The 24,736-nt window shown below is 36.1% G+C and overlaps 1 protein-coding gene across 1 annotated transcript in view; it reads left to right on the top strand.

Annotated features, from left to right (window-relative positions):
- Positions 1-24,736, top strand: part of SLCO6A1 (solute carrier organic anion transporter family member 6A1) — a 107,370-nt gene that overhangs the window by 70,846 nt on the left and 11,788 nt on the right. The window contains exons 9-10 of the mRNA XM_067730222.1: positions 5,648-5,801; positions 11,990-12,177. Of these exons, the coding sequence (XP_067586323.1) occupies positions 5,648-5,801; positions 11,990-12,177 (342 nt within the window). The remainder of the gene's footprint in view (positions 1-5,647; positions 5,802-11,989; positions 12,178-24,736) is intronic.

The following is a 24,736-nucleotide window of genomic DNA, read 5'->3' as shown; positions in this document are numbered from 1 at the left end:
CAAAATACCTAGAAATAAATGTAAGAAGGTAAAGGACTTGTACTCAGAAGACTATAAGACACTGATGAAAGAAATAGAAGACAACACATGCAGATGGAAAGATAAACCATGTTCATGGATGGAAGAATTAATATTGTTAAAATGATCATACTACCCAAGGCAAGCTTCAGAGTCAATGCAATCCCTAAAAATACCAATGGCATTTTTCACAGAACTAGAATAACTAATGCTAAAATTTGTATGGAAACAGAAAAGACCCCTAACAGCCAAACAATCTTATGAAAGAAGAAATCATGCTCCCCTGATTTCAAACTAAACTACCAAGCTACAGTCATCAAAACAGTATAGTACAGGCACAAAAACAGACACATAGATCAATGGAAATGAAACCACTCTTATATGGGCAATTAAGCTACAATAAAAGAGACATATACAATGGGGCAAAAAACAGCTTCTTCAACAAATGGTGTTGGGAAAACTGGGCTGCTACATGCAAAAGAATCAAGCTGGACTACTTTCTCACACTGTGCAGAAAAATAAATTCAAAATGTATTAAAGACAAATGTAAGACCTGAAACCATAAAACTACTGGAAGAAAACATAGGCAGTCCACTCTTTGACATCAGTTTTAGTAATATTTTTAGATGTCTCCTCAGGCAAAGGAAACAAAAACAAAAATAAATGGGACTACATCAGACTAAACAGGTTTTGTTCAGTAAAGGAAAGCATCAACAAAACAAAAAGGCCTACTGAATGGGAGAAGATATTTGCAAAGGATATGTCTGATAAGGGGTTAATATCCAAAACATACAAAGAATACATACAAATTCCACTCCTGGGTATTTACCCGAAGAGAAGAAAAGCACTAATTAGAAAAGATATATGCACCCCTGTAATTATTGCAGCATTATTTACAATAGCCAAGATATAACCCAAGTGCCCATCAATAGATGAATGGATAAAAAAGATGTAATATACATACAATGGAATATTACTCAGTCACAAATAATAATGAAATCTTGCAATTTGCAACAAGGTTGGAACTAGAGAGTATCATGCTAAGTTAAATATGTCAGACAGAGAAAGACAAATACTGTATGATTTCACTTATATGTGGAATCTAAAAAACAAGTGAATAAGTATAAAAAACAGAAACAGGGCTTCCCTGGTGGCGCAGTGGTTGAGAGTCCGCCTGCCGATGCAGGGGACACGGGTTCGTGCCCCGGTCCGGGAAGATCCCACATGCCGCGGAGCGGCTGGGCCAGTGAGCCATGGCCGCTGAGCCTGCGCGTCCGGAGCCTGTTGCTCCGCAACGGGAGAGGCCACAACAGTGAGAGGCCCGCGTACCGCAAAAAAAAAAAAAATACACACACACAAAAAAAAAAAAACAGAAACAGAGCTGTAGATACAGAGAACAAACAAGGGCTTGCTGGAAAGGAGGGAGTTGTGGGGAGGAATTAAATAGGTGAGGGAGTTTAAGAGATACAAACTTTCAGTTGCAAAATAAGTGAGTCATGGATATGAAATGTGCAGTGTGGGGAGTATAAAAATAACTATGTAATATCTTTGTGTGGTGATATATTGTAACTAGACTTACTGTGGTGATAAGTTTGAAATGTACAGAAACACCAAATCACTATGCTATGTAACAGGAACTAACAGTCTTGTAGGTCAATTATACTTCAAAAACAAACAAACCAATTAAAGATGATACAAACAGATGGAGAGATATACCAAGTTCTTGACTGGAAGAATCAACACTGTGAAAATATCTATACTACCCAATCTACAGATTCATTGCAATCCCTATCAAACTACCAGTGGCATTTTTCACAGAACTAGAATAAAAAATTTCACAATTTGTAAGGAAACACAAAAGACCCTGACTAGCCAAAGCAACCTTGAGAAAGAAAAACGGAGATGGAAGAATCAGGCTCCCAGACCTCATAATACACTACAAAGCTACAGTAATCAAGATAGTATGGTACTGGCATGAAAACAGAAATATAGATCAATGGAACAGGATAGAAAACCCAGAGGTAAACCCACACACATATGGTCACCTTGTTTTTGATAAAGGGGGCAAGAATATACATTGGAGAAAAGACAGTCTCTTCAATAAGTGGTGCTGGGAAAACTGGACAGGTACATGTAAAAGTATGAAATTAGAACACCATACACAAAGATAAACTCAAAATGGATTAAAGACCTAAATGTAAGGCCAGACACTATCAAACTCTTAGAGGAAAACATAGGCAGAACACTCTATGACATAAATCACAGGAAGATCCTTTTTGACCCAGCTCCTAGAGAAATGGAAATAAAAACAAAAACAAATGGGACATAATGAAACTTAAAAGCTTTTGCACAGCAAAGGAAATCATAAACAAGACAAAAAGACAACCCTCAGAATGGGAGTAAATATATGCAAATGAAGCAACTGACAAAGGATTAATCTCCAAAATTTACAAGCAGCTCATGAAGCTCAATATCAGAAAAGCAAACAACCCAATCCAAAAATGGGCAAAAGACCTAAATAGACATTTCTCCAAAGAAGACATACAGATCGCCAACAAACACATGAAAGGATGCTCAACATCACTAATCATTAGAGAAATGCAAATCAAAACTACAATGAGGTATCACCTCACACCAGTTAGAATGGGCATCATCAAAAAATCTACAAACAATAAATGGTGGAGAGGGTGTGGAGAAAAGGGACCCTCTTGCACTGTTGGTGGAAATGTAAATTGATAAAGCCACTATGGAGAACAGTATGGAGGTTCCTTAAAAAACTAAATACAGAACTACCATACGACCCAGCAATCCCACTTCGGACATATACCCTGAGAAATCCATAATTCAAAAAGTTATGCACCGCAATGTTCACTGCAGCACTATTTACAATAGCCAGGACATGGAAGCAACCTAAGTGTCCATTGACAGATGAATGGATAAAGAAGATGTGGCACATATAAGCAATGGATTATTACTCAGCCATAAAAAGAAATGAAACTGAGTAATTTGTCGTGACGTGGACGGACCTAGAATCTGTCATACACAGTGAAGTAAGTCAGAAAGAGAAAAACAAATACTGTATGCTAACACATATATATGGAGTCTAAAAAATAAAAATGGTTCTGACAAACCTAGGGGAAGGACAGGAATAAAGACACAGACGTAGAGAGTGGACTTGAGGACATGGGGAGGGAGAAGGGTAAACTGGGATGAAGTGAGAGAGTGGCATGGACATATATACACTACCAAATGTAAAATAGATAGCTAATGGGAAGCAGGCACATAGCACAGGGAGATTATCTCAGTGCTTTGTGACCACCAAGAGGGGTGGGATAGGGAGGTTGGGAGGGAGACACAAAAGTGAGGAGATACGGGGTTATATGTATATGTATAGCTGGTTGACTTTGTTATAAAGCAGAAACTAACACACCATTGTAAAGCAATTATACACCAGTAAAGATGTTAAAACCAACCAACCAACCAACTAACTAACTCATAGAGAAAGAGATCAGATTTATGGTTAACAAAGGCAAAGGGTTAAGGGATCGGGAATTAAATGAAGGCAGTTGAAATGCACAAACTACCAGTTATAAAGTAAATAAGTACTAGGGAAGTGATGTACAACATGACAAATATAATTAATACTGCTGTATGTCATATATGAAAGTTGTTAAGAGGGTAAACTCTAAGAGTTTCATTACAAGGGAGAATTTTTTTCTCTTTAGTTTTGTATTGATATGAGATGATGGAGGTTCACTAAACTTATTGTGATAATCATTTCATGATGTATGTAAGTCTAATAATTATACTGTACATCTTAAACTTATACAGTGCTGTGTCAATTATATCTCAATAAATTCTGGAAAAAACTTTAAAAAATGATGTTAACAATACTATCAAACAAAAAGAAATACTGTAGAAGAAAAGATTAATATATAAGATTCTATGGCATTTTATATACTACCTACAAACAAGTTGAAATTGATATTAAACAACAATACCATTAACAATAGTATCAAGAAAAAAAATTCTTAAGGATAAATATGATAAAGATGTAAAATCCCTTTGCACTGATTACTGTAAAACATTGCTGACAGTAATTAAAACCTACATTTTTAAATGAAGAGATATCCCATATTTGTGGGTTACAAAACTCAGGATCTTTAGAATGTTAATCCTCCCCAAATTGATGTATGTATTTGATGTAATCACAATCAAAATCCCAGCAAGCTTTCTTTTTTAGATATTGGAAAAATGACTTTTAAATTCATATAGTTATGCAAAGGATGTAGAAAAACCACAAACAATTCTAAAGAACAAAGGTGGAGGACTAATGCTATTTGATTTCAAGACTTATTATAAAGCTACAATAATCAAGAAAGTAGTACTGGTGTAAATATAGACCAATAAGTCAGTGGAACAGAATGGAGAGTCCAAAAGTAAGGACACACATATATAGATAATTAATTTTTGATAGGGTGCATATGCAATTTAGCAGAGAACATACAGTCATTTTAACAAATGATGCTGGAACAATTAGATATCTGTATTTAAACAAACTTTGATCCATATCTTATACCATGTAAATAATTAATTCAAAATGGATTGTAGATGTAATTGTGAAATATAAAATTCCAGGAATATGAGGAAAATTTATGTGAACTTGGGTTCAGCAAAGATTTCTTGGTTATGACACCAAATATGTGATACATAAAGAAATATATTGATGAATTGGTCTTCATTAAAATAAAAAGCATCTGCTCTTTGAAAGATCCAATTAAGGTAATGCAGAAACAAGCCATAGACTGAGAAGATATTTGAAAATCATATATCTAACAAAGAACTTGGTTTCTAGAACATATAAAGAACTTTGAATGCTTAGTAATATCCACAAAAATGGGCAAAAGATTTAAACAGATATTTAACCAAATAATAGAAACAGATGGAAAATAAGCACATGGAAAGATGTCCAGCATCAGTCATTAGGGAAATACGTATTAAAAACCACAATATGAAGTTACTGTATCCTTGTTAGAATGTCTAAAATTAAAAAGACTGACTATTCCCAGTGTTGACAAGGAATATAGGAAGCAATTGAAATCTTACACACTGCTTGTGAGAATGCAAAATAGCACAATCACTTTGGAAAACTGTTTGACAGTTTCTTAAAAAGTTAAATGAACACCTACCATATGATCCAAACATTCTACTCCTTAATATTTATCCAAGAGACATGGAAGCATATGACCATACAAAGACCATGTAAAGACCAGCTGCATGAAAGAAGCCAGAAAAAGAAAGTGCACCTAGTGCACTATGAAATTCCAACTAATGAACAGTTTCAGAAAGTAGATCAGCAGATGCCAGGAGGTGGAGGAATTACAAAGGAGCATGAGGGAACTATTGGGGGTGATGATTATGTTTGTTAACATGATTGCAATGATGGTTTCACAAGTGTATGCAGATTGTATGCTTTAAAAATGTACAGTTTATTGTATATCTGTTGTACCTAAATCTGTTAAAATTATTTAAATAATCATATTTCATTGATCTCATTGATATCTTTGTGTATACATTAATAAGGATAATACAGTTGTATTATAATTACATTCAATCTCTTCTTTTACAGAACAGGGCAGTTGGGAAACCTGACAGCTCCTTGCAATTCTCATTGTAAATGCTCATCTTCATTTTATTCTGCTACATGTGGAAGAAATGATATTCGATATTTTTCTCCCTGCTTTGCAGGTTGTACATATTCTAAAACATTAAAGAATCACAAGGTAATTATCTTTTTCTCTGCTTCGTCCTCTCCATTAAGAAGTGCAACTTATAGATGATGTTTATATTTTACTCCTGCTGTCTATAAAATCCTTTCCCCCTCTTATTTTCCGTTTCTTAAGTTTTTCTTAAATTATGGCTTCATGTGATAACAATACATAGGACTTGTGAAAATTGGGAGTGAAGTAGGGACCCAGGTTTTAAAAATTCTGCGTTTCTCTCTCCCCTCTCTTTGTCTAGTCTGTGTGACGGGAAGAGAGCAACAAAGAGGATATTTCCTGACCCATGGGCATTATATCATCTTCCTTAGCAGGCAATAAAGTACTTTATTAGTACTTTATTTATTAGTATGTACATAACAATATTCTTTTTCCTGTTACACAGATCATTTTATCACAGTATATTAGCATGCCTGACCAACCTTAGTTCCTCGTTGTCATATTTTCACTGACCTACTATTTAACAATATATCTTCAGTTTTTAATTGAATATTAAAAAGATTATATACCTTTTAAAAATTCTTTCTTCTTAAATGTTTAAAATGAGTCTTTAAAATTTTTAAATTTAAAATGGTTATTTATATGTATTATGTATTTTAAAAACTATTACATGTTTTAAATGATTTATATATTTTAAAATATATTTAAAATGATATTTAAAATCTTTAAAATATATTACTGTGGGAAGCTTTAAATGTAATAGAAAACCAAAATGAACTCCCATATGTTAGTTACCCATCCTCAACAATTTATTAACTTATGGAAAATCTTAATTTACACTCCTGTTTACTTCCTCTCCTCCATTTTATTTTGACAAGTAAATGATTTTTTAAATCTCATGTTGTCACCACAGAATAAAGCAGAACTGCTTGACCTTGGTGTTTTGATCCGTGGGATATTCAAGAGCTAAAAATGCCAGCCACTATATAGCTTCCACCCATCTTTCTTTTACTGGGGAATCCCTTTTAGGGATTTGTTTCTATTTCATAAAAATCTTTATAATTTCCTTTCATTTCTCTAAGGAATAATTAATAATGAATAATGAAATAATTCACAAAATAGTGACTCAAACTGTGTGATAACATTTGATGCTGAATAAAAATTGAAAGAATAAAATATATTTAAGAAAAATTAGATCTGTTACGAATTACCCAGGACAATTAGCCTTGAAAGAAATAATGGCTCTGAAGGAAAACTCACAATAGCAGAAGTTATGATTAGTACAATTTGATACAGATGAAACCAATTAACAGATAAAATATACATTAATTTCAAATGGGAAAGAACTGATGCCAGTAAAAATAATTTTAACAAAATGAAAATTAGAGAAATACCATATACAAAAAATTATTGTGTCTAAATTGTGTTAATGGAATTCCCTCTGGAAAATTTTTTTCAGTGAAACTATGTCAACTTTGAAATAATTCTGATTAAATGTTCGTATTCAAAATATAAGGGTCAAATGTATTAGAATTGAGTGCTCTTCAATTACACTTATGCAAAAGTTTACAAGAGGAGTGGTAGGAAATACTACACCTTTGAAGATTTCTAAGTTTCTATAGAAAATCACAGCTTTACCAAAACTGAAAATAGATATCTGCTCTTCATGTTGATAATATTCCAAGTGTTTTGCCTCATTGAGACCCACATATTCTTATCCATGCTATCAAGATCTTCAAATTTCCTTATATAGATACGAAAGAAATCTTGGGATTTCCTTCCTGATCTTCTCACTGGGACTAGCTCTTTTCAGCAGCTGTTATGGCTTTCAGTATAAAATAGCAGTATCAGGGATCTTCTTCCAGAGACTGCTGTAGTCCAACAGGAGCCTCATTCTACATATCTATAGAGAAGGGAAGTCAGTCTCCTCCAAAGCATTAAGGATTACAAGAAGCCAGTCTTCAGGATCTCTTCCAGTTGAAACATCCCTAGAATATTTTAACTTCATTTACTGATTTCCCACCTTTGTGCTATTTTTGTCATATATTTTATTTCTCCATATATTTTAAAGGACACATACTGTTATTTTTTTGTACAGTCAGTATGCACTTATATTTACCCACTTCCTTGCATTTCCATGTTTTCATATGAGATTTTTTTTTTTTCCTTAAGAACCATATTTCACTCCCATTTCTGAAAAGAAAAACTGTCTTCACTTGGTATGGAATTCTGTATTGGCAGTGATGCCCACCTGCCACCCCACCCCCTGACTGTGGCCCGGCGTTTGAAAGATGTCATTATATTGTCTTTATGTCTCTGGCTGCTTAGCTGCTTTTAAGATTTTCTCTTTGTTTTTGACTTTTAGCAATTTTACTTTGATATGCCTGGATGTGGTTTTCATTATATTTATTTTGCTAGGGTTTCACAGAATATCTTTAGTCCGTGGATTTATGTCTATCAGTTGGAAAATTCTCAGCTATTATTTCTCCCTCACTTTCTCCTCTTTTATTGGTTGTGGAGGAGGCACCATATATTAATTTAATATTGCTGCATAACAAATTACTACAGCCTTAGTGTCTTTAAATAATACCCATTTATTATCTCACAGGTCATAAGTCCAGATATGGCATTGCTGGTTCCTCTGCTCAGAGTCTCACAAACTGAAATCAGGGTGTTGGCTGAAATACATTCCTTTCTGGAGGCTCTGGCAAAAAATCTACTTCCAAGGTCATTCAGATTTTGGGCCAAATTCAGTTCCATTGGGCTGTAAAAAATGAAGTCCCTATTTCCTTGGTAGCTGTCTGCTGAGGGCCAATTTTAGCTCTTAGAGGCCACCCCCATTCTTTGCCACATGACTCCTTCCATTTTCAAAGCCAGCAACAGAATCTCCCTTGTGACACATGTTTTGAATCTCTGACTTCAGGAAAAGCTCAGTTCCTTTTATATATTATCTAATTAGGTGAAGTTTACCTCTGTCTCTTAAAGTCAGCTATGCCATGTAACATAACTTAGTAAAGGGATTAAAATCCACCAATTCACATCAATCTAGGGATTATGCAGGTTTATAAAATAGCAGGATGGGAATCTTAGGTGCCATCTTAGTATTCTGCCTAACAGCAGACTACAAATAGACCTTTCTACTGTATCCCATACTCTTTTGCTCTTTTCTCTATTTTCCATCTCCTTTTATCTGTTCCATTCTAACATTTATGTTTCTGTAGAATCCAAGTCCCTGGTGAAATTCCACATCATTTAAGATATTTTATCCATTTACCCTCTATTTTCTGGAAAATATTAATCATAACTATTTAAAGTTCTTGCTATTTAGTCTACTATCTGTAGTAGTCTACTTATATTTGTCCTAATTTTAAGCCAATTATTCTTGTCATTTTGCATACCTTGTAATAATATATGAAATTCTGAACATTATATATGAAAAATGTATCTTAATATAATTATACAGTTGTCTATTTCTCTCTTTATTTTGACTTCATGTATTTTAGACCCTCTAATTGTGTGCATACACATTAATAATTGTCACAGCTTCTTGATCCTTTTATCTTTACAAAATGTCCCTTTCTATCTCGGGTAATACTCTTTGTCTTGAAGTTTGTTTTATATATTAAACAGTCACTGTAAGCTTACTTGCTGTTTTCATGGTTTATCTTACTTCTATCATTTTATTTTCCAGCTGTTCATGTCTTTATGTTTAAAATGTCTCCTGTAGCCAAGGTATAATATGCTTTTGCTTTTTCCTCAATTCTGTTAATGTCTGTCTTTCAATTGGAGTTTTTAGACAACTGACATTTATTATAATTATTGATATGGTAGACTTAGATCTATCTTCTTCTTTTATTATTTGAATTGAATATATTTTACTATTTCATTTTAATATAATTTTTCCTATTTTGGTTGTATCTCTTTGGATATAACTCTACAGCTCTTCAGCCCTTCCAGAGCCTAATATCTTTTGATTCTACCATCTGTTCACTAAAGTTTCTTCACATTTTCACTTTTCCCCTTAGTCATCTTAGGTTCTATGGTCTGCAATTATTTGTTGTACTAGATATCTTTTTTCTGACCTCCAGATCCACTTTTCACCTTCTCTACCCTCTCACTGTTCCAAGAGACCAAACTATAGGATGAGAGTTCTATTATCATATATAATCTATTATCATATAGACTATGATAATAAGGAGTCTTGATAGAAAGGCAGAAAGATGGGGGGAAAAAGTGAAGTCGTTGTGTTTATTTTCTTGGTTCCCTCTCTGAGCCATGGACTGACTGCCTCCCTTGCCTGCAAGTCTTAACTTCTTTCAGGGAGGCCTTCTCCATATGACCTTCTCTTTCTGGTAACCATTCTTACCCTAGGACCCTTCAAATCTACTTTCAAAATACATGCTAGATCTGACTATCTTCATCATTTTCTCTGATACCCGGGCCCCAGTCACCAATGACTTGCATCTTACTTTAAGAGCTTTTTAACTGTTTTCTCTGCTTTTACCCTTGCTTTCACAGTTCAGTAGCCTCAATATATCAGCTAGAGTGATCTTTTAAAAAATGTCATTTATACATCTATCCCTCTAATGGTTTCACATTACTAAGAATAAAGACTGAAGTTCTTAAATTGCTCTTGCAATTACCTACCAGTTTCTATATAAATCCTTCCCTCATTACTCCAATTTCATTTTCTCTTAGTTTCCCTCATGTTCACTCTGATTCAAACAAATTTTTCTCCTTGCTTTTCTTTGAATTTTTCAAGCAAGCTCCAGTCCCAAGGCTTTTCAATTTCTGTTTTGTTTTTCCCACCTGGAATATACTTCTTTCAGGTAACCACATGGCTCACTCCCTTACCTTCTTCAAATCTCTGCTCAAATATCACTGTATCATTGTAGCATTACCTGTTCATGTTAAACTCACCCCTATAATCCCTGTGTTTTTTCCTTACTTTATTTTTTCCTCCATAGTATTCGTCACCATGTGCTCCATTAAAGGTTCTTTTTTTTAAAAAATTGCCTATCTCATGCTAGTAAAAAATTTCCTACATGAGGGCAGGGATTTCTATTGTATTGTTTACTATGTTTTCACAATACCTAGAATGATGTTTGGCACATAGGCATTATAAAAAAAATATGGTAGAATGAATGATTTGCTATTTAGATATTTCTATTTTTCTTTAATATATCCAGTAACCACTTAGCAGCTTCCCTAAACAACGGACATGGTTTTTGTACCATCATTTTCTGAATCACACAGGTTCAAGCCATCTTTATTTCCTCTTATTCCTTCACTGGTAACTTAGTTTAATATTTCTACTGAATTTTAAAAATTATTATTATTATTTAATTTAGAATCTTTTCAACAGATTAACAAATTGCTAACTGGTCTCTGTATCTCCAACTCTGTTTATCTCTTCTTAGAAAATACCACCTATTCATCTTCCTTGAGTTATCAATAATAATATAACAGCCCCAAGTTTTCCTTCGTTCCCATTAGGGACTACATTATGACTTATGTTGGCTTTAGGCACTTTTGCCTTTTTAAACCCCTTCCTTCACTTAAAAAAAGAAAGAAAGAGAGAGAGAGAGAGAGAGAGAGATTTAATGTACAACTACTTTGGCATAAAGACAAATATGATCCAGGCTGGATGCATTATAATATATTCATTATTATGATATTTATTTTTTCTCTGATTTTAAAAGACACTAAAATTAAAACCTTTTTTTTTTGGTTCTGAAAGTATTGTGGGTCCTAGGTACACTGTGCCTACTCTGCCTAATAGATAACAGCCCTGTCATCATCACATACAAAATAAAGTCTTGCCTTTGCAGCATAGTTCTAAAACTGTCTACGATTGGGTAACTCTCCATATTTCAAATTCCAGCTAAAATTCCACTTTATTCATTACATTTTCCTTATTTGTCCTTAATCTATATCTCTCTCCAACAATTATTTGTACAATTAAATGTAAATATTTTTAGTGAAATTTCTTAAATTAATAGAATTTTTCCTAAGTAACTATAATTATATATACATGTACACAATTCTTTGTTAGGTAAAATACCTTGATCTTATTTATCATTAGTGGTTCATTTGTAAGTTATGAATGGCAGATTTAATATAAGGATATTTACTAATAAAACTGCCTAGTCTCCCTGTAGTTATTGATTTAATTTTTATTTTACAATTATAAGAGTTTTTGTCTTGTGACTATATTTCTAAAAGATTGTTTCCTGTCTTCATTTTCATAGACATATTACAATTGTTCTTGCATTAAAGAAGGATTAACAACCTCAGATAATCAAGGTGACTTTATTGACGCTAGACATGGGACATGTGATCCAAAGTGCTATAAATTACCTTTGTTCATTGCTTTTATCTTTTCTACAATTGTATTTTCTGCTTTTGCTGGTGTACCAAACATCCTGACCATCCTTCGGTGTGTATATGTTATTCATAATCATTATTCATTTAATACATATGAAAGACAAGTTTAGGAAGGTTTTAGAATATTGTAGTAAATGATTTATGCTTTTGTTTCAAGGTAGCAACTGCTAGAGGGGAAAATTGTTATATTTTCAAAATTCATGTATATGCTTAATTCTCTATTTTAACTAATTTATTTGCATAAAGTATGTATATAGATAACACATTTAGTTTAACTTAAAACTAAATTTATTTACTTAATTTAACATACCTGGAAAATTCATAAATATAGGAAAAATCTTAATTATAACACATGTGATTACAATGTTGATTCATTGGTTATAGATATTTATTGACTATTTACTTCTATATTAGCCAGTTTGACTATGAGAAGACATGTGTCATCAACAAAGGAACATAATAACTTCTAGAATTTTGGAATTTCAATACATAAGTTTATTATTATTCTAAATTAAACCAACATTTGTTATTCATTTGTTCTTCGTGAATATATGAAATATATTTAATATTTGTTTTTACCATAGTAGCAGAATAATTGGTCATTATTTTCAGATTATTTTTTTCAAAAGACTAACATAAACCTTTAGGTCATGAGGAGCAATTTGTTGTACCCTAGGAAAACAGACTAAAAAACATGAATAAATATATGCAAAAGAAATCTGAGTTGGGCACACATGGTCTCTGACTTCAATGAACTTGCAGTTTAGATGGGAGACAAAACTTTAACATATCAATACAGTGAAGCAGGTTTTTACTTATTCACCTAGATCTGGCACTGAAACTACAAAAACTAATAAAATATGGACCTTGCCTAAGCTGCTTAGAGTTTACTAGGGGGAGAAAAACACATAAAAAGGAGTGCAGGGAGGGCTTCCCTTGTGGCGCAGTGGTTGGGGAGTCCGCCTGCCGATGCAGGGGACACGGGTTCGTGCCCCGGTCCGGGAAAATCCCACATGCCGTGGAGCGGCTAGGCCCGTGAGCCATGGCCACTGAGCCTGCGCGTCCGGAGCCTGTGCTCCGCAACGGGAGAGGCCACAACAGTGAGAGGCCAGCGTAAAAAAAAAAAAAAAGAGTGCAGGGAGTTCTTAGAAATGCCATGATTAAGACTTGTACAGATTGACCTGGGAACAAAGTGGAGAAAATGGTCATTTTTATCTAGGATGATTTGGAAATGCTTATAGACAGTGTGGCACTTGAACTTGAGTTGTGAAGATAAGTGATTTCTCACAATGCAAGCAAACTGGGGGCAAGTTCTTAACAGGAAAAATTAGTAGGAAAAGTAGAGGCAAAAATGTGTGAAATATCTTGGCAAGGAGTTTGTTATGACAAGAGTAGCATGATTGTAAATTGGACAGGGAGATTTGAGCTTGGTAAGGGCCTGGTCATGGGAGGCTTTCTTTGCCATGTTAACGTGAATGATGTTATCCTATATGCATCTAGAAGCCATTGAAAAGAGTAAACCTCAGAAGTAAAAGTTATCAAATATGTGTTTTAGATAGATTAGTTTGAAGATAGTGTGGATGATGAAGCTGATAGAAGAAAACAAGAAACAAAGGAAGGTACATAGGAGACCAGTTTAGAATTTATCTCTATTTAGAGATAGAGAGAATAGAACATAATAGAGAAATATTTAGTTTGGATAAAAGGGCAAGGTTATTAATTTGATGTTCCTGGTATAAAATGTGGAAAAATCTAGAATTATGTCCAGTTGTCCAGTCTGGGGAACTAAATGAATTATAATATATTAACTGAGATAAATTCAAAGAGAAGAGAAAGCTCAGATTGAACATAATCTGTACAATGTTGAGCATGCCTTAACATTGTATGAAACTTCTGAGCAAATATTCTCAGCAGTGAGATGAGAAAGATGATAGTAATACTCCAGAAGTCTAGTTCTGAATCTTCTCATGTCTCCTGGTAACTGTAGAGAGCAATAAGTAGAATAAAATATAACATGCATGCACACACACATAAACACACATGCACACATATACTGTTTCAGTACAATTATGAGATCAACAAAAAATGACAGAGTTGTAATTGCATATAAATATTGCCAAAATTGAAGTAGAACAAGGAACCAGCTTGTAGATTCATAAAGATGTTACAAAGAATAACAGGGAATGTGGAGAGGGTCTCAGGATTGACAGATCTCAAATATCTCCAGCATATATTTCTGCTCAAGAAGAGAGGATGGTACCTTAAGATGGAAGTTCTGGGAGTAGGACCGAGGTAGATAAGTCAAAGCAGAGTATTTTTGGAAAGAATGGGAAAAAAGTTTTGCAAAATGCCAAGGGGGTCCAGACATAGCAGATCTAAAAAAGTGCCAGCAAAATACCATCTACAAGTGAATACATAACTTTGGAAAACAATAAATATGAAGAGATCTCGAAAGCCCAGATCTGGCAGTACAAGTTCTTTTGAAGCAGGCCAGGTTTGCAGAAGCAGAGAAGGTATAACCACACATAGGGACTATATTTAACTCCTCTATGTAAACAGAGAAGATAACTCTTCAGTTTTGAAGCTTGGAAAGCTGGGTGCATGTTCCATTCCCATAACTTTCTGCCTCTAGTTTAAGAAAACCCATCTCATTCAAAATGATTAAGTAGAAAAGGAAAAGCTTCTGCCTACATACCAAATAATTATAGTGAGAGAAATGAAAATTATTAAGCATTACTTTACAAAGGACAGTGAAAACTCACTAGAACAATGTTACCATGAATCAGATAAAAGTATAAATGTAACTATATGTAAGTTTAAGTTAAAAAAATTAAACAATCTTGGCCACAAAACAAGAGAAAAATAGCTAGATGGAGGAGGCTATGGAATGAAAACTGACAGAACTCAGGAAAGAAAGAAATGGGAAAAAATTTATAGATGAAGACTAAATTATAAAGCACACAAGGAAGAAAAGACAACATAGAAAGCATGTATGTGGCATAGAAGAGGGAGAATGGAGAATATAAAATAAAAGTAAGAAAAAGTATTAGAGAAAATAGGCAAATATAGAAGATAGGAAAAGGAGATCCAAAATGCACATAACTGCAGTCCCCAAAGAAGAAAACCAAAAAAATAAATATTTAAATCTGTAGCTAAAGTTTACTGAAATAATAAATAATGATAATTAATGAAAAATTAAATAAAATAATATTTGAACCTACATATTGTAATGGCACATCAAGTGTCTAGGGAAATTGATCCAGAGCAATCAACACTGAGATGTACTGTGGTAAAATTATTGGATGTAAAGATGCAGAAATAATCCTTTTGTCATCTAAAAGAAAAAAGGAAAAACAAAAGTTTGGCATCAGGTTTCTAAACAGCAGCATTCACCTCCAGAAGACTGGAGAAACACTTAAAAGATCCTCAAGGAAGGAAAACATGAGCTCATTATTTCGTCATCAACAAACTGCCCTACAGTTATAAACAGTTTGGATATGGAAGTACCCGGGATATGCTGATATCAGATACTCCTTAAGAACTGACAACAAGGCAAGTTGTAACCAACCAAGATATGATTGGGGAAATTTTGATAAAAGGTCTGGTGAGGGACTTCCCTGGTGGTACAGTGGTTAAGAATCTGCCTTGCAATGCAGGGGACGTGGGTTTGATCCCTGGTTGGGGAACTAAGATCCCACATGCCATGGAGCAACTAATCCCACGTGCCGCAACTACCGAGCCTGTGCGCCACATAGAGAGAAGCCTGCACACTGCAACGAAGAGCCCACACGCCACAACAAAAGATCCTGTGTGCCTCAACGAAGATCCCGTGTGCTGCAACTAAGACCCCGCGTGCTGCAACGAAGACCCAACGCAGCCAAATAAATAAATAACTAAATATTTTCAAAAAAGAAGGTCGGGTGGCAAGCATCAAGTATGTTAAACTACTTAGATTTAACTACCTATATTTAGCTAATATATTTAACTAAGTGCAATTAATTTATGCTAGAACTGAGGCAAATACTAAGCTAAGCATAAGGGTGGCAAAATAGAATGAAATGTAATATGCTTTGATAAAGTAGAAATTGTACAACTAAGAAAAATGGGAGAAGTAAACAGGGTAGAGATCAAAAGAAGGATAAGCTTGATGGCTGCCTAATAGATAATAAATGGAGAGTCAAGGGATATTATTTTTATAGACATTTTATTGAAGCATAATATGTTTTCAGAAGAGTGCACAAATTGCAAATGTAAATTGATGGATTTTAACACAGCAAAGACACCTATGTAACCAGAGTCCAGCCCAAGAAACGGATAATACAAGTATTCCCAAAGCCCCTCCTCCACCTCCCTTCTTGTCTAAACCCTTAATGCCTAAAGATTACCACTCTCCTGACTTCTGCAGTGAATAGGCTAATTTGTTCTGTGTTTGAACTTTATGCATACACAGGAGAATACAGCACATAGTCATTTGTGTCTGCATTTCGTTACTCAACAACGTGCTTTTAAGAGTCATTCATATGGTTGTATATAACAGAAATTCATTTTCATTGCTCTATAGCAGTACTATCCAATCAGATTTTGTAAAATGATGGAAATGTTCTGTATCTCTGATATCCAATATAGCCTCTAGCCACATGTGCCTATTGTGCATTTGAAATGTGGTCAGTGGAATGAGGCACTGAACTCTTAATTTTATTTAATTTTAATTGACATAAATTTAAGTAAGCACACATGGGTAATAGTTAACCATATTGTACAACATAGTTTTATAGTAGTCCATTGTGTGAATATACTAAAATATATTCATTCTGTAGTTAATGTTGTTTCCACTTTAGGGCTAATATGCTGTTTCTATGAACATTCTTTTACTTGTTTTTTGGAAAACATATGAATATATTTCTATTGAGTACACATATAAACAGCAGAATTGCTGAGTCATATGTATGTTAAGCTTTTTAATAAATTTTTAAAGTATTTGCACTAGTTCATTCTTCTAGCAGTCTATTGTTAATTGTTCTTAAACTCAAGCAATTTTGATAGGTGTATAAGTGTTGATATTTCATTGTAATTTTAATTTCCCTATTCAGAGGATTAATATTATTGAGCATGTTTTCCTTTATTCATTAGCCATAGGAATGTGCAATTTTGTCAAATGTCTTTTCTGTTCTTTTGTCTATTTTTACATTGGGTTGTCTGTCTTTTTTATTATTGATTTGCAGAATTTCTTTATATACTCCAAATGTGGGAGTCATTTGACATATATATTCATGACAAATATCTTCAACTCTATGACTTGCCTTTTCACTCTGATAATGGCATCTTTTGAGTGAAATAAATTTTTAATTTTAATGTCCTGTTTAAGAAATCTTTGCCTGATCAAAGTCATGTGGACATTTCTTATGTTATTTTAATAAGAGATTATAAAATCAGTAATTCAACTGGGAATGATATTTTTTGTATAAAGTTGGGACCCAGGTTCATCATTTTTGGATGGATACTAATTGACTCACCACCGTTTATTCAAAGGCTGTCTTTTCCCCACAGACATGCACCAGCAGACTCTATATATGTGGTTCTATTTCTGCACTCTGTTCTGTTCCATTGGTGTATTTGAGCATCCTGGTACCAACATTACACTGTCTTAATTGCTGTGTATTTTTTGTGAATATTTACATCAGTCTTTGTTGTAAGTCCATCTTTGAGATTATCTTGGCAATTCTCGGCGCTTTGTATTTCTAGGTGATTAAAATCACCTAGTTAATGTCCATAAAAAACATGCTGAGATTTGGATTGGAATGTCTTTGAATCAATTTGGGAGCATTGCTATACTTACCACACTGAGTCTCTTGATCAATCAATGAAGTATGATTCCTTCAGTTATTTAAATCTTCATTTATTTCTCCAATAACGTTTCATAATTTTCTTTTTCAGAGTTGAGGTCTTAAACCTCCTTCATTAGATTCATTCCTAGGTAACTGATGTTTTTGATATTTAGTATAGCATAGTATAAAATAGTTGTTTATTACTGGTATGAAGGAAATGCAATTCATTCTTATTGCTTTGACCTTGTATTTTGTGACTGTGTTCATATTAATTTCTAATAGTTAGTTGGTAGATTACTTCAGATTTTCTATGTAATAATGAACAGAGAGCACCTACTGAACGCTGGCAGAAGACCTCAGACCTCCCAAAAGGCAAGGAACCCCCCACGTACCTGGGTAGGGCAAAAGAAAAAACTAAACAGAGACAAAAGGATAGGGACGGGTCCTGCACCAGCAGGAGAGAGCTGTGAAGGAGGAAAAGTGTCCACACACTAGGAAGCCCCTTCGCGGGTGGAGACTTCGGGAGGCGGAGTGGGGGAGCTTGGGAGCCGCGGAGGAGAGCACAGCAACAGGGGTGCGGAGGGCAAAGCGGACAGATTCCAGCGCAGAGGATCGGGCCGACCGGAACTCACCAGCCGAGAGGCTTGTCTGCTCGCCCGCCGGGGCGGGCGGGACTGGGAGCTGAGGCTCCGGCTTTTGTCGGAGCGCCGGGAGAGGACTGAGGTTGGCGGCGTGAACACGGCCTGCAGGGCGTTAGTGCACCGCGGCTAGCCGGGAGAGAGTCCGGGGAGAAGTCTGGACCTGCCGAAGAGGCAAGAGACTTTTACGTCCCTCTTTGTTTCCTGGTGCACGAGGAGAGGGGATTAAGAACGCTGCTTGAGAGAGCTCCAGGGGCAGGCGCGAGCCGCGGCTAAAAGTGCGGAGCCCAGAGACAGACATGAGACGCTAAGGCCGCTGCTGCCGCCACCAGGAGGCCTGTGTGCGAACACAGGTCACTAGCCACACGCCCTTCCGGGGAGCCTGTGCAGCCCGCCACTGCCAGGGTCCCGGGATCCAGGGACAACTCCCCCGGGAGAACGCACGGCGCGCCTCAGGCTGCAACGTCACCCCGGCCTCTGCCGCTGCAGGCCCGCCCCACACTCCGTGACCCTCCCTACCCCCCGGCCTGAGTGAGCCAGAGCCTCCGAATCAGCGGCTCCTTTAACCCCGTCCTGTCTGAGCAAAGAACAGACGCCCTCCGGCGACCTACACGCACAGGCGGGGCCAAATCCAAAGCTGAGCCCCTGGGAGCTGTGAGAACAAAGAAGAGAAAGGGAAATCTCTCCCAGCAGCCTCAGAAGCAGCGGATTAAAGCTCCACAATCAACTTGATATACCCTGCATCTGTGGAATACCTGAATAGTCAAGGAATCATCCCAAATTAAGGAGCCCTGTGGATGAAAGGCTCTTGGTGCTGCAGCCAGGAGTCAGTGCTGTGCCTCTGAGGTGGGAGAGCCAACTTCAGGACACTGGTCCACAAGAGGCCTCCCAGCTGCACATAATATCAAACAGCAAAAATCTCCGAGAGATCTCCATCTCAACGCCAGCACCCAGCTTCACTCAACGACCAGCAAGCTACAGTGCTGGACATCCTATGCCAAACAACTAGCAAGACAGGAACACAACCCCACCCATTAGCAGAGAGGCTGCCCAAAATCATAATAAGTCTACAGACACCCCAAAACACACCACCAGACGTGGACCTGCCCACCAGAAAGACAAGATCCAGCCTCATCCACCAGAACACAGGCACTAGTACCCTCCACCAGGAAGCCGACACAACCCACTGAACCAACCTTAGCCACTGGGGACAGACACAAAAAACAACAGGAACTACGAACCTTCAGCCTGCAAAAAAGGAGACCACAAACACAGTAAGATAAGCAAAATGAAAAGACAGAAAAACACACAGCAGATGAAGGAGCAAGATAAAAACCCACCAGACGTAACAAATGAAGAGGAAATAGGCAGTCTACCGGAAAAAGAATTCAGAATAATGATAGTAAGGTTGATCCGAAATCTTGGAGATAGAATGGACAATAGAATGGACAAAATGCAAGAATCAGTTAACAAGGACCTAGAAGAACTAAAGATGAAACAAGCAACGATGAACAACACAATAAATGAAATTAAAAGTACTCTAGATGGGATCAATAGCAGAATAACTGAGGCAGAAGAACGGATAAGTGACCTGGAAGATAAAATAGTGGAAATAACTACTGCAGAGCAGAATAAAGAAAAAAGAATGAAAAGAACTGAGGACAGTCTCAGAGACCTCTGGGACAACATTAAACGCACCAACATTCGAATTATAGGGGTTCCAGAAGAAGAAGAGAAAAAGAAAGGGACTGAGAAAATATTTGAAGAGATTATAGTTGAAAACTTCCCTAATATGGGAAAGGAAATAGTTAATCAGGTCCAGGAAGCACAGAGAGTCCCATACAGGATAAATCCAAGGAGAAATACGCCAAGACACATATTAATCAAACTGTCAAAAATTAAATACAAAGAAAACATATTAAAAGCAGCAAGGGAAAAACAACAAATAACACACAAGGGAATCCCCATAAGGTTAACAGCTGATCTTTCAGCAGAAACTCTGCAAGCCAGAAGGGAGTGGCAGGACATATTTAAAGTGTTGAAGGAGAAAAACCTGCAACCAAGATTACTCTACCCAGCAAGGATCTCATTCAGATTTGATGGAGAAATTAAAACCTTTACAGACAAGCAAAAGCTGAGAGAGTTCAGCACCACCAAACCAGCTCTACAACAACTGCTAAAGGAACTTCTCTAGGCAAGAAACACAAAAGAAGGAAAAGACCTACAATAACAAACCCAAAACAATTAAGAAAATGGGAATGGGAACACACATATCGATAATTACCTTAAATGTAAATGGACTAAATGCTCCCACCAAAAGACACAGATTGGCTGAATGGATACAAAAACAAGACCCATATATTTGCTGTCTACAAGAGACCCACTTCAGACCTAGAGACACATACAGACTGAAAGTAAGGGGATGGAAAAAGGTATTTCATGCAAATGGAAACCAAAAGAAAGCTGGAGTAGCAATTCTCATATAAGTTATATATATATATATATATATATATATATGTAGTTTGCTTGAGTGCAGTGTTTTTTGTTTTCTGTACTGAATTCATTAGCATGGGTCGGTATAAAATTTAGCATAGGTCAATATGTAATTTGTAAACTAATAAGGTCTTAAAAGTGAGGAATTAAGTCTTTTAAATTTAATTATTTATTGTAAAGAGCAGAATAGCATACATAAACAGGTGCCTAAGGAAAACTTGTATTCTAATATGGAACTCTCATGAACACCTTTTTTTTTTTCTTCTAACGGTATGATAGTAGGCCATTTGATTATTTTTATGGCTTTAACTTTACAACAATGAAATATTCGTAAATTTAAAAAAAAAAAAAAGATGCAGACATAGAGAATGGACTTGAGGGCATGGGGAGGGGGAAGGGTAAGCTGGGACAAAGTGAGAGAGTGGCATGGACATATATACACTACTAAATGTAAAATAGATAGCTAGTGGGAAGCAGCCGCATAGCACAGGGAGATCAGCTCGGTGCTTTGTGACCACCTAGAGGGGTGGGATAGGGAGGGTAGGAGGGAGACGTAAGAGGGAGGAGATATGGGGATATATGTATATGTATAGCTGATTCACTTTGTTATAAAGCAGAAACTAACATACCATTGTAAAGCAATTATACTCCAATAAAGATGTTTAAAAAAAAAAAAATAATGAACAAAATTCACCACATCAAAGCTGCAAAGAAATAAAGGCTTTATTTGGCGTCTGAGAATTCCAATTCAGGAGACACTGATCTGAGCAAGAGTTGAAAATGTGTTCCAAGGAGGAGATAAAAGACAGGGGTTTATAAAGGCAAAAAACCCAACAAGGTTGCAAAAGTTGTTTCAAAAGAATTATAATTGGTACTGGCAAGCCAAAGCTATTCTTATCTTTATGTGATTGGTAGCAAAAGGCTACCACTAGAGGGAGGGAAAAGTTCATTACTGTGACAGGTTGCAGGTTTTCTTGTAGAGTCCTTGGAATATTTGTGGTTTGGCCCAATTCAAAAGTTCATGGTTCCAGCTGGTGAGGATGTGCGTAAGCCCTGCTTCCTTAATGGCCTTCCAGCTCCATTTTAAAGAGCTCTCTTAGCAATATGTTCTCTTTTTTTTTTTTTTTTTTTTTTTGCAGTACGCGGGCCTCTCACTGTTGTGGCCTCTCCCGTTGCGGAGTACAGGCTCCAGACGCACAGGCTCAGTGGCCATGGCTCACGGGCCTAGCCGCTCCGCGGCATGTGGGATCTTCCCGGACCAGGGCACGAACCCACGTCCCCTGCATCGGCAGGCGGACCCTCAGCCACTGTGCCACCAGGGAAGCCCTGGTATTATTTTTTAATTAAATCTTTGGAAGAACTCAGTTGTCATGTACCTGGCCTAGAATTTCTTTGTGAGAATGTTTTAAATTAAAAATTGAATGTCTGTGTGTGTGTGTGTGTGTGTGTGTGTGTGACTAACAAATCTTTCTGCTTTTATCTTTATAATTTCTATCATTTTACTTCTATGTTTTTAGTATTTTTATTTTATTCACCTATATCTTCTGTCTATTGGTATATATGCCTTTTCTATCCAAGTATAAATTTAGCTGCATCCCAGAAGTCTTGATATATATTTTTACTCATACTTTCAATTCAAATATGCCTTTCAATGTATTTTTCATTTAAACCATGTGTTATTTAGAAGTGTACAGTTGGTGCAAGGTTGGTTCCTTCTGATGGCTATGAAGGCAGGGTCTGTTCCAGATATCCATGGCTTGTAGATGGCTATCTTTTCCTGAGTCTTCACATTATCTTCACTCTGTGAATGTCTATGTCCATATTTTCTCTTCTTATAATGACACCAGTTATATTGGATTAGGGCCTACCCAACTGACCTCATTTTAACTTAATTACCTCTGTAAAACCCTGTATCCAATATGATGGCATTCCAAAGTACTGGGAGTTAGGATTTTTGGCATATTAATTTTGGAGGGAACAGAAATCAGTCCATAACAGTAACAAACCATCCCAGGTTTAATCACTTAACAACAACAATTTATCCTTATCTTTCATGGTTCTGCGAGTTGACTGGGCTCAACAGGGTAGTTCTTGCTTAAGGTTTCTCTTGAGCTTGTGGTCAGATGGCACATAACATTTGAGTTACCTGATAGCATGACTGGGTTAGATTTCCTAGATGGCTGACAATTTAGGCTAAATTTTCCTAGGAGCTTAGGTGGAGCTGTTGATTGGTCATAGAGGCTTCTTTGTGTAACTTAAACGTCTGCTAACAAAGTGCAAGAATTCCAAAAGGGAACATCCCAGGTTTTAGTGTTCTAAGAGACCCAGGCATAAGGTACAAGGCATAAACTGCAAGGCTTCATTAGACCTAGGCTGAAAGTCCAAGAATGTCACTCTTCTGCATTCTATTTGTCAAAAAAGTCATGTTTCAAAAGAGGGTGATTAGATTCCATCTCTTGATGTCAGGAGCAACAAGCATGTATTGGGGGAAAAGAGGAATCAATGATAGCCATGTTGAGTGATTATCTATCACAGTATCTTTCATTGGTTTTGGAAAATATTTAACTATTCTTTCTTCAAATATTGCTTCTGCTCTATTCCTTATCTACTCACCTTTTGGATATCAGTTACACATATTGTAAACCTTTCACTATATCCATGTATCTTTTATTCTTTTTTACTTTCTGTTTTCATTTGTTTTTATGCTCTGTGCTTCAGACTAAAGTTTTTTCACTGATCTCTAATGTATTAATAATATTTCCACCTGCTTTTCCAGTTACCTGTACTCTAGTTTACTAATTCTACCATCCCCTGTGTCTAATTAGTTGTTAAATTCACCTATGAGTTCATTATAATTAGTGTACTTTTCTGTTATAGAATTTTATTTCTTTTTAATAGATTCTAGTTCTCTGATAATATTCTCTTTCTTGTCATCTGTTTTCTTGGACATATTAATCCTCTAAATTTAAAATGTCTGTCAGATATCTAGTATCTGAATATTCTGTAGTACCAGTTAAATTTCATTTTTTTCTCTTGACTCTGTCTCTTATAACTCCTATAATTATTTTTAATCATGTGAGATTTTGTGTACCAAAAATAATAGAGACTCTGAACATTAATAACTCCAAAAATATTTTACAATAGCTTTATTAAGGAAAGTAGAATAGGAACAGTTCTCTGTAAACCAAGCAGGAATTTAGCTGATTTAAGGATAGGTTTAAGTTTTTTAAAGACCTTATCAATTTTCAGATTGTCCTTTATCCTAGAGTATCATCTTTCAAGAGGTCCTGATTGAAAGGTATGTTGAACATAGGATCCTTCACTTTTGGTGACATTTGAACTCCAGTATTTGTCTACCCAGTCACAGTAAAACTTCCTAGAGCAATATTATCAGTTCTTTTTACATTGCATTAGAAATAATAGGACTTCCCTGGTGGTGGAGTGGTTAAGAATCCGCCTGCCAATGCAGGGGACACGGGTTTGAGCCCTGATCTGGGAAGATCCCGCATGCCGCAGAGCAACTAAGCCCATGAGCCACAACTACTGAGGCCCCGTGCCACAACTACTGAAGCCCATATGCCTAGAACCCGTGTTTCGCAACAAGAGAAGCCACCACAATGAGAAGCCCGTGCACTGCAACAAAGAGTAGCCCCCA

Source organism: Pseudorca crassidens, chromosome 3 (assembly GCF_039906515.1).
Source record: "Pseudorca crassidens isolate mPseCra1 chromosome 3, mPseCra1.hap1, whole genome shotgun sequence".
Classification (NCBI taxonomy): Eukaryota; Metazoa; Chordata; class Mammalia; order Artiodactyla; family Delphinidae; genus Pseudorca; species Pseudorca crassidens.
This window is presented reverse-complemented; position numbering and strand designations above follow the sequence as displayed.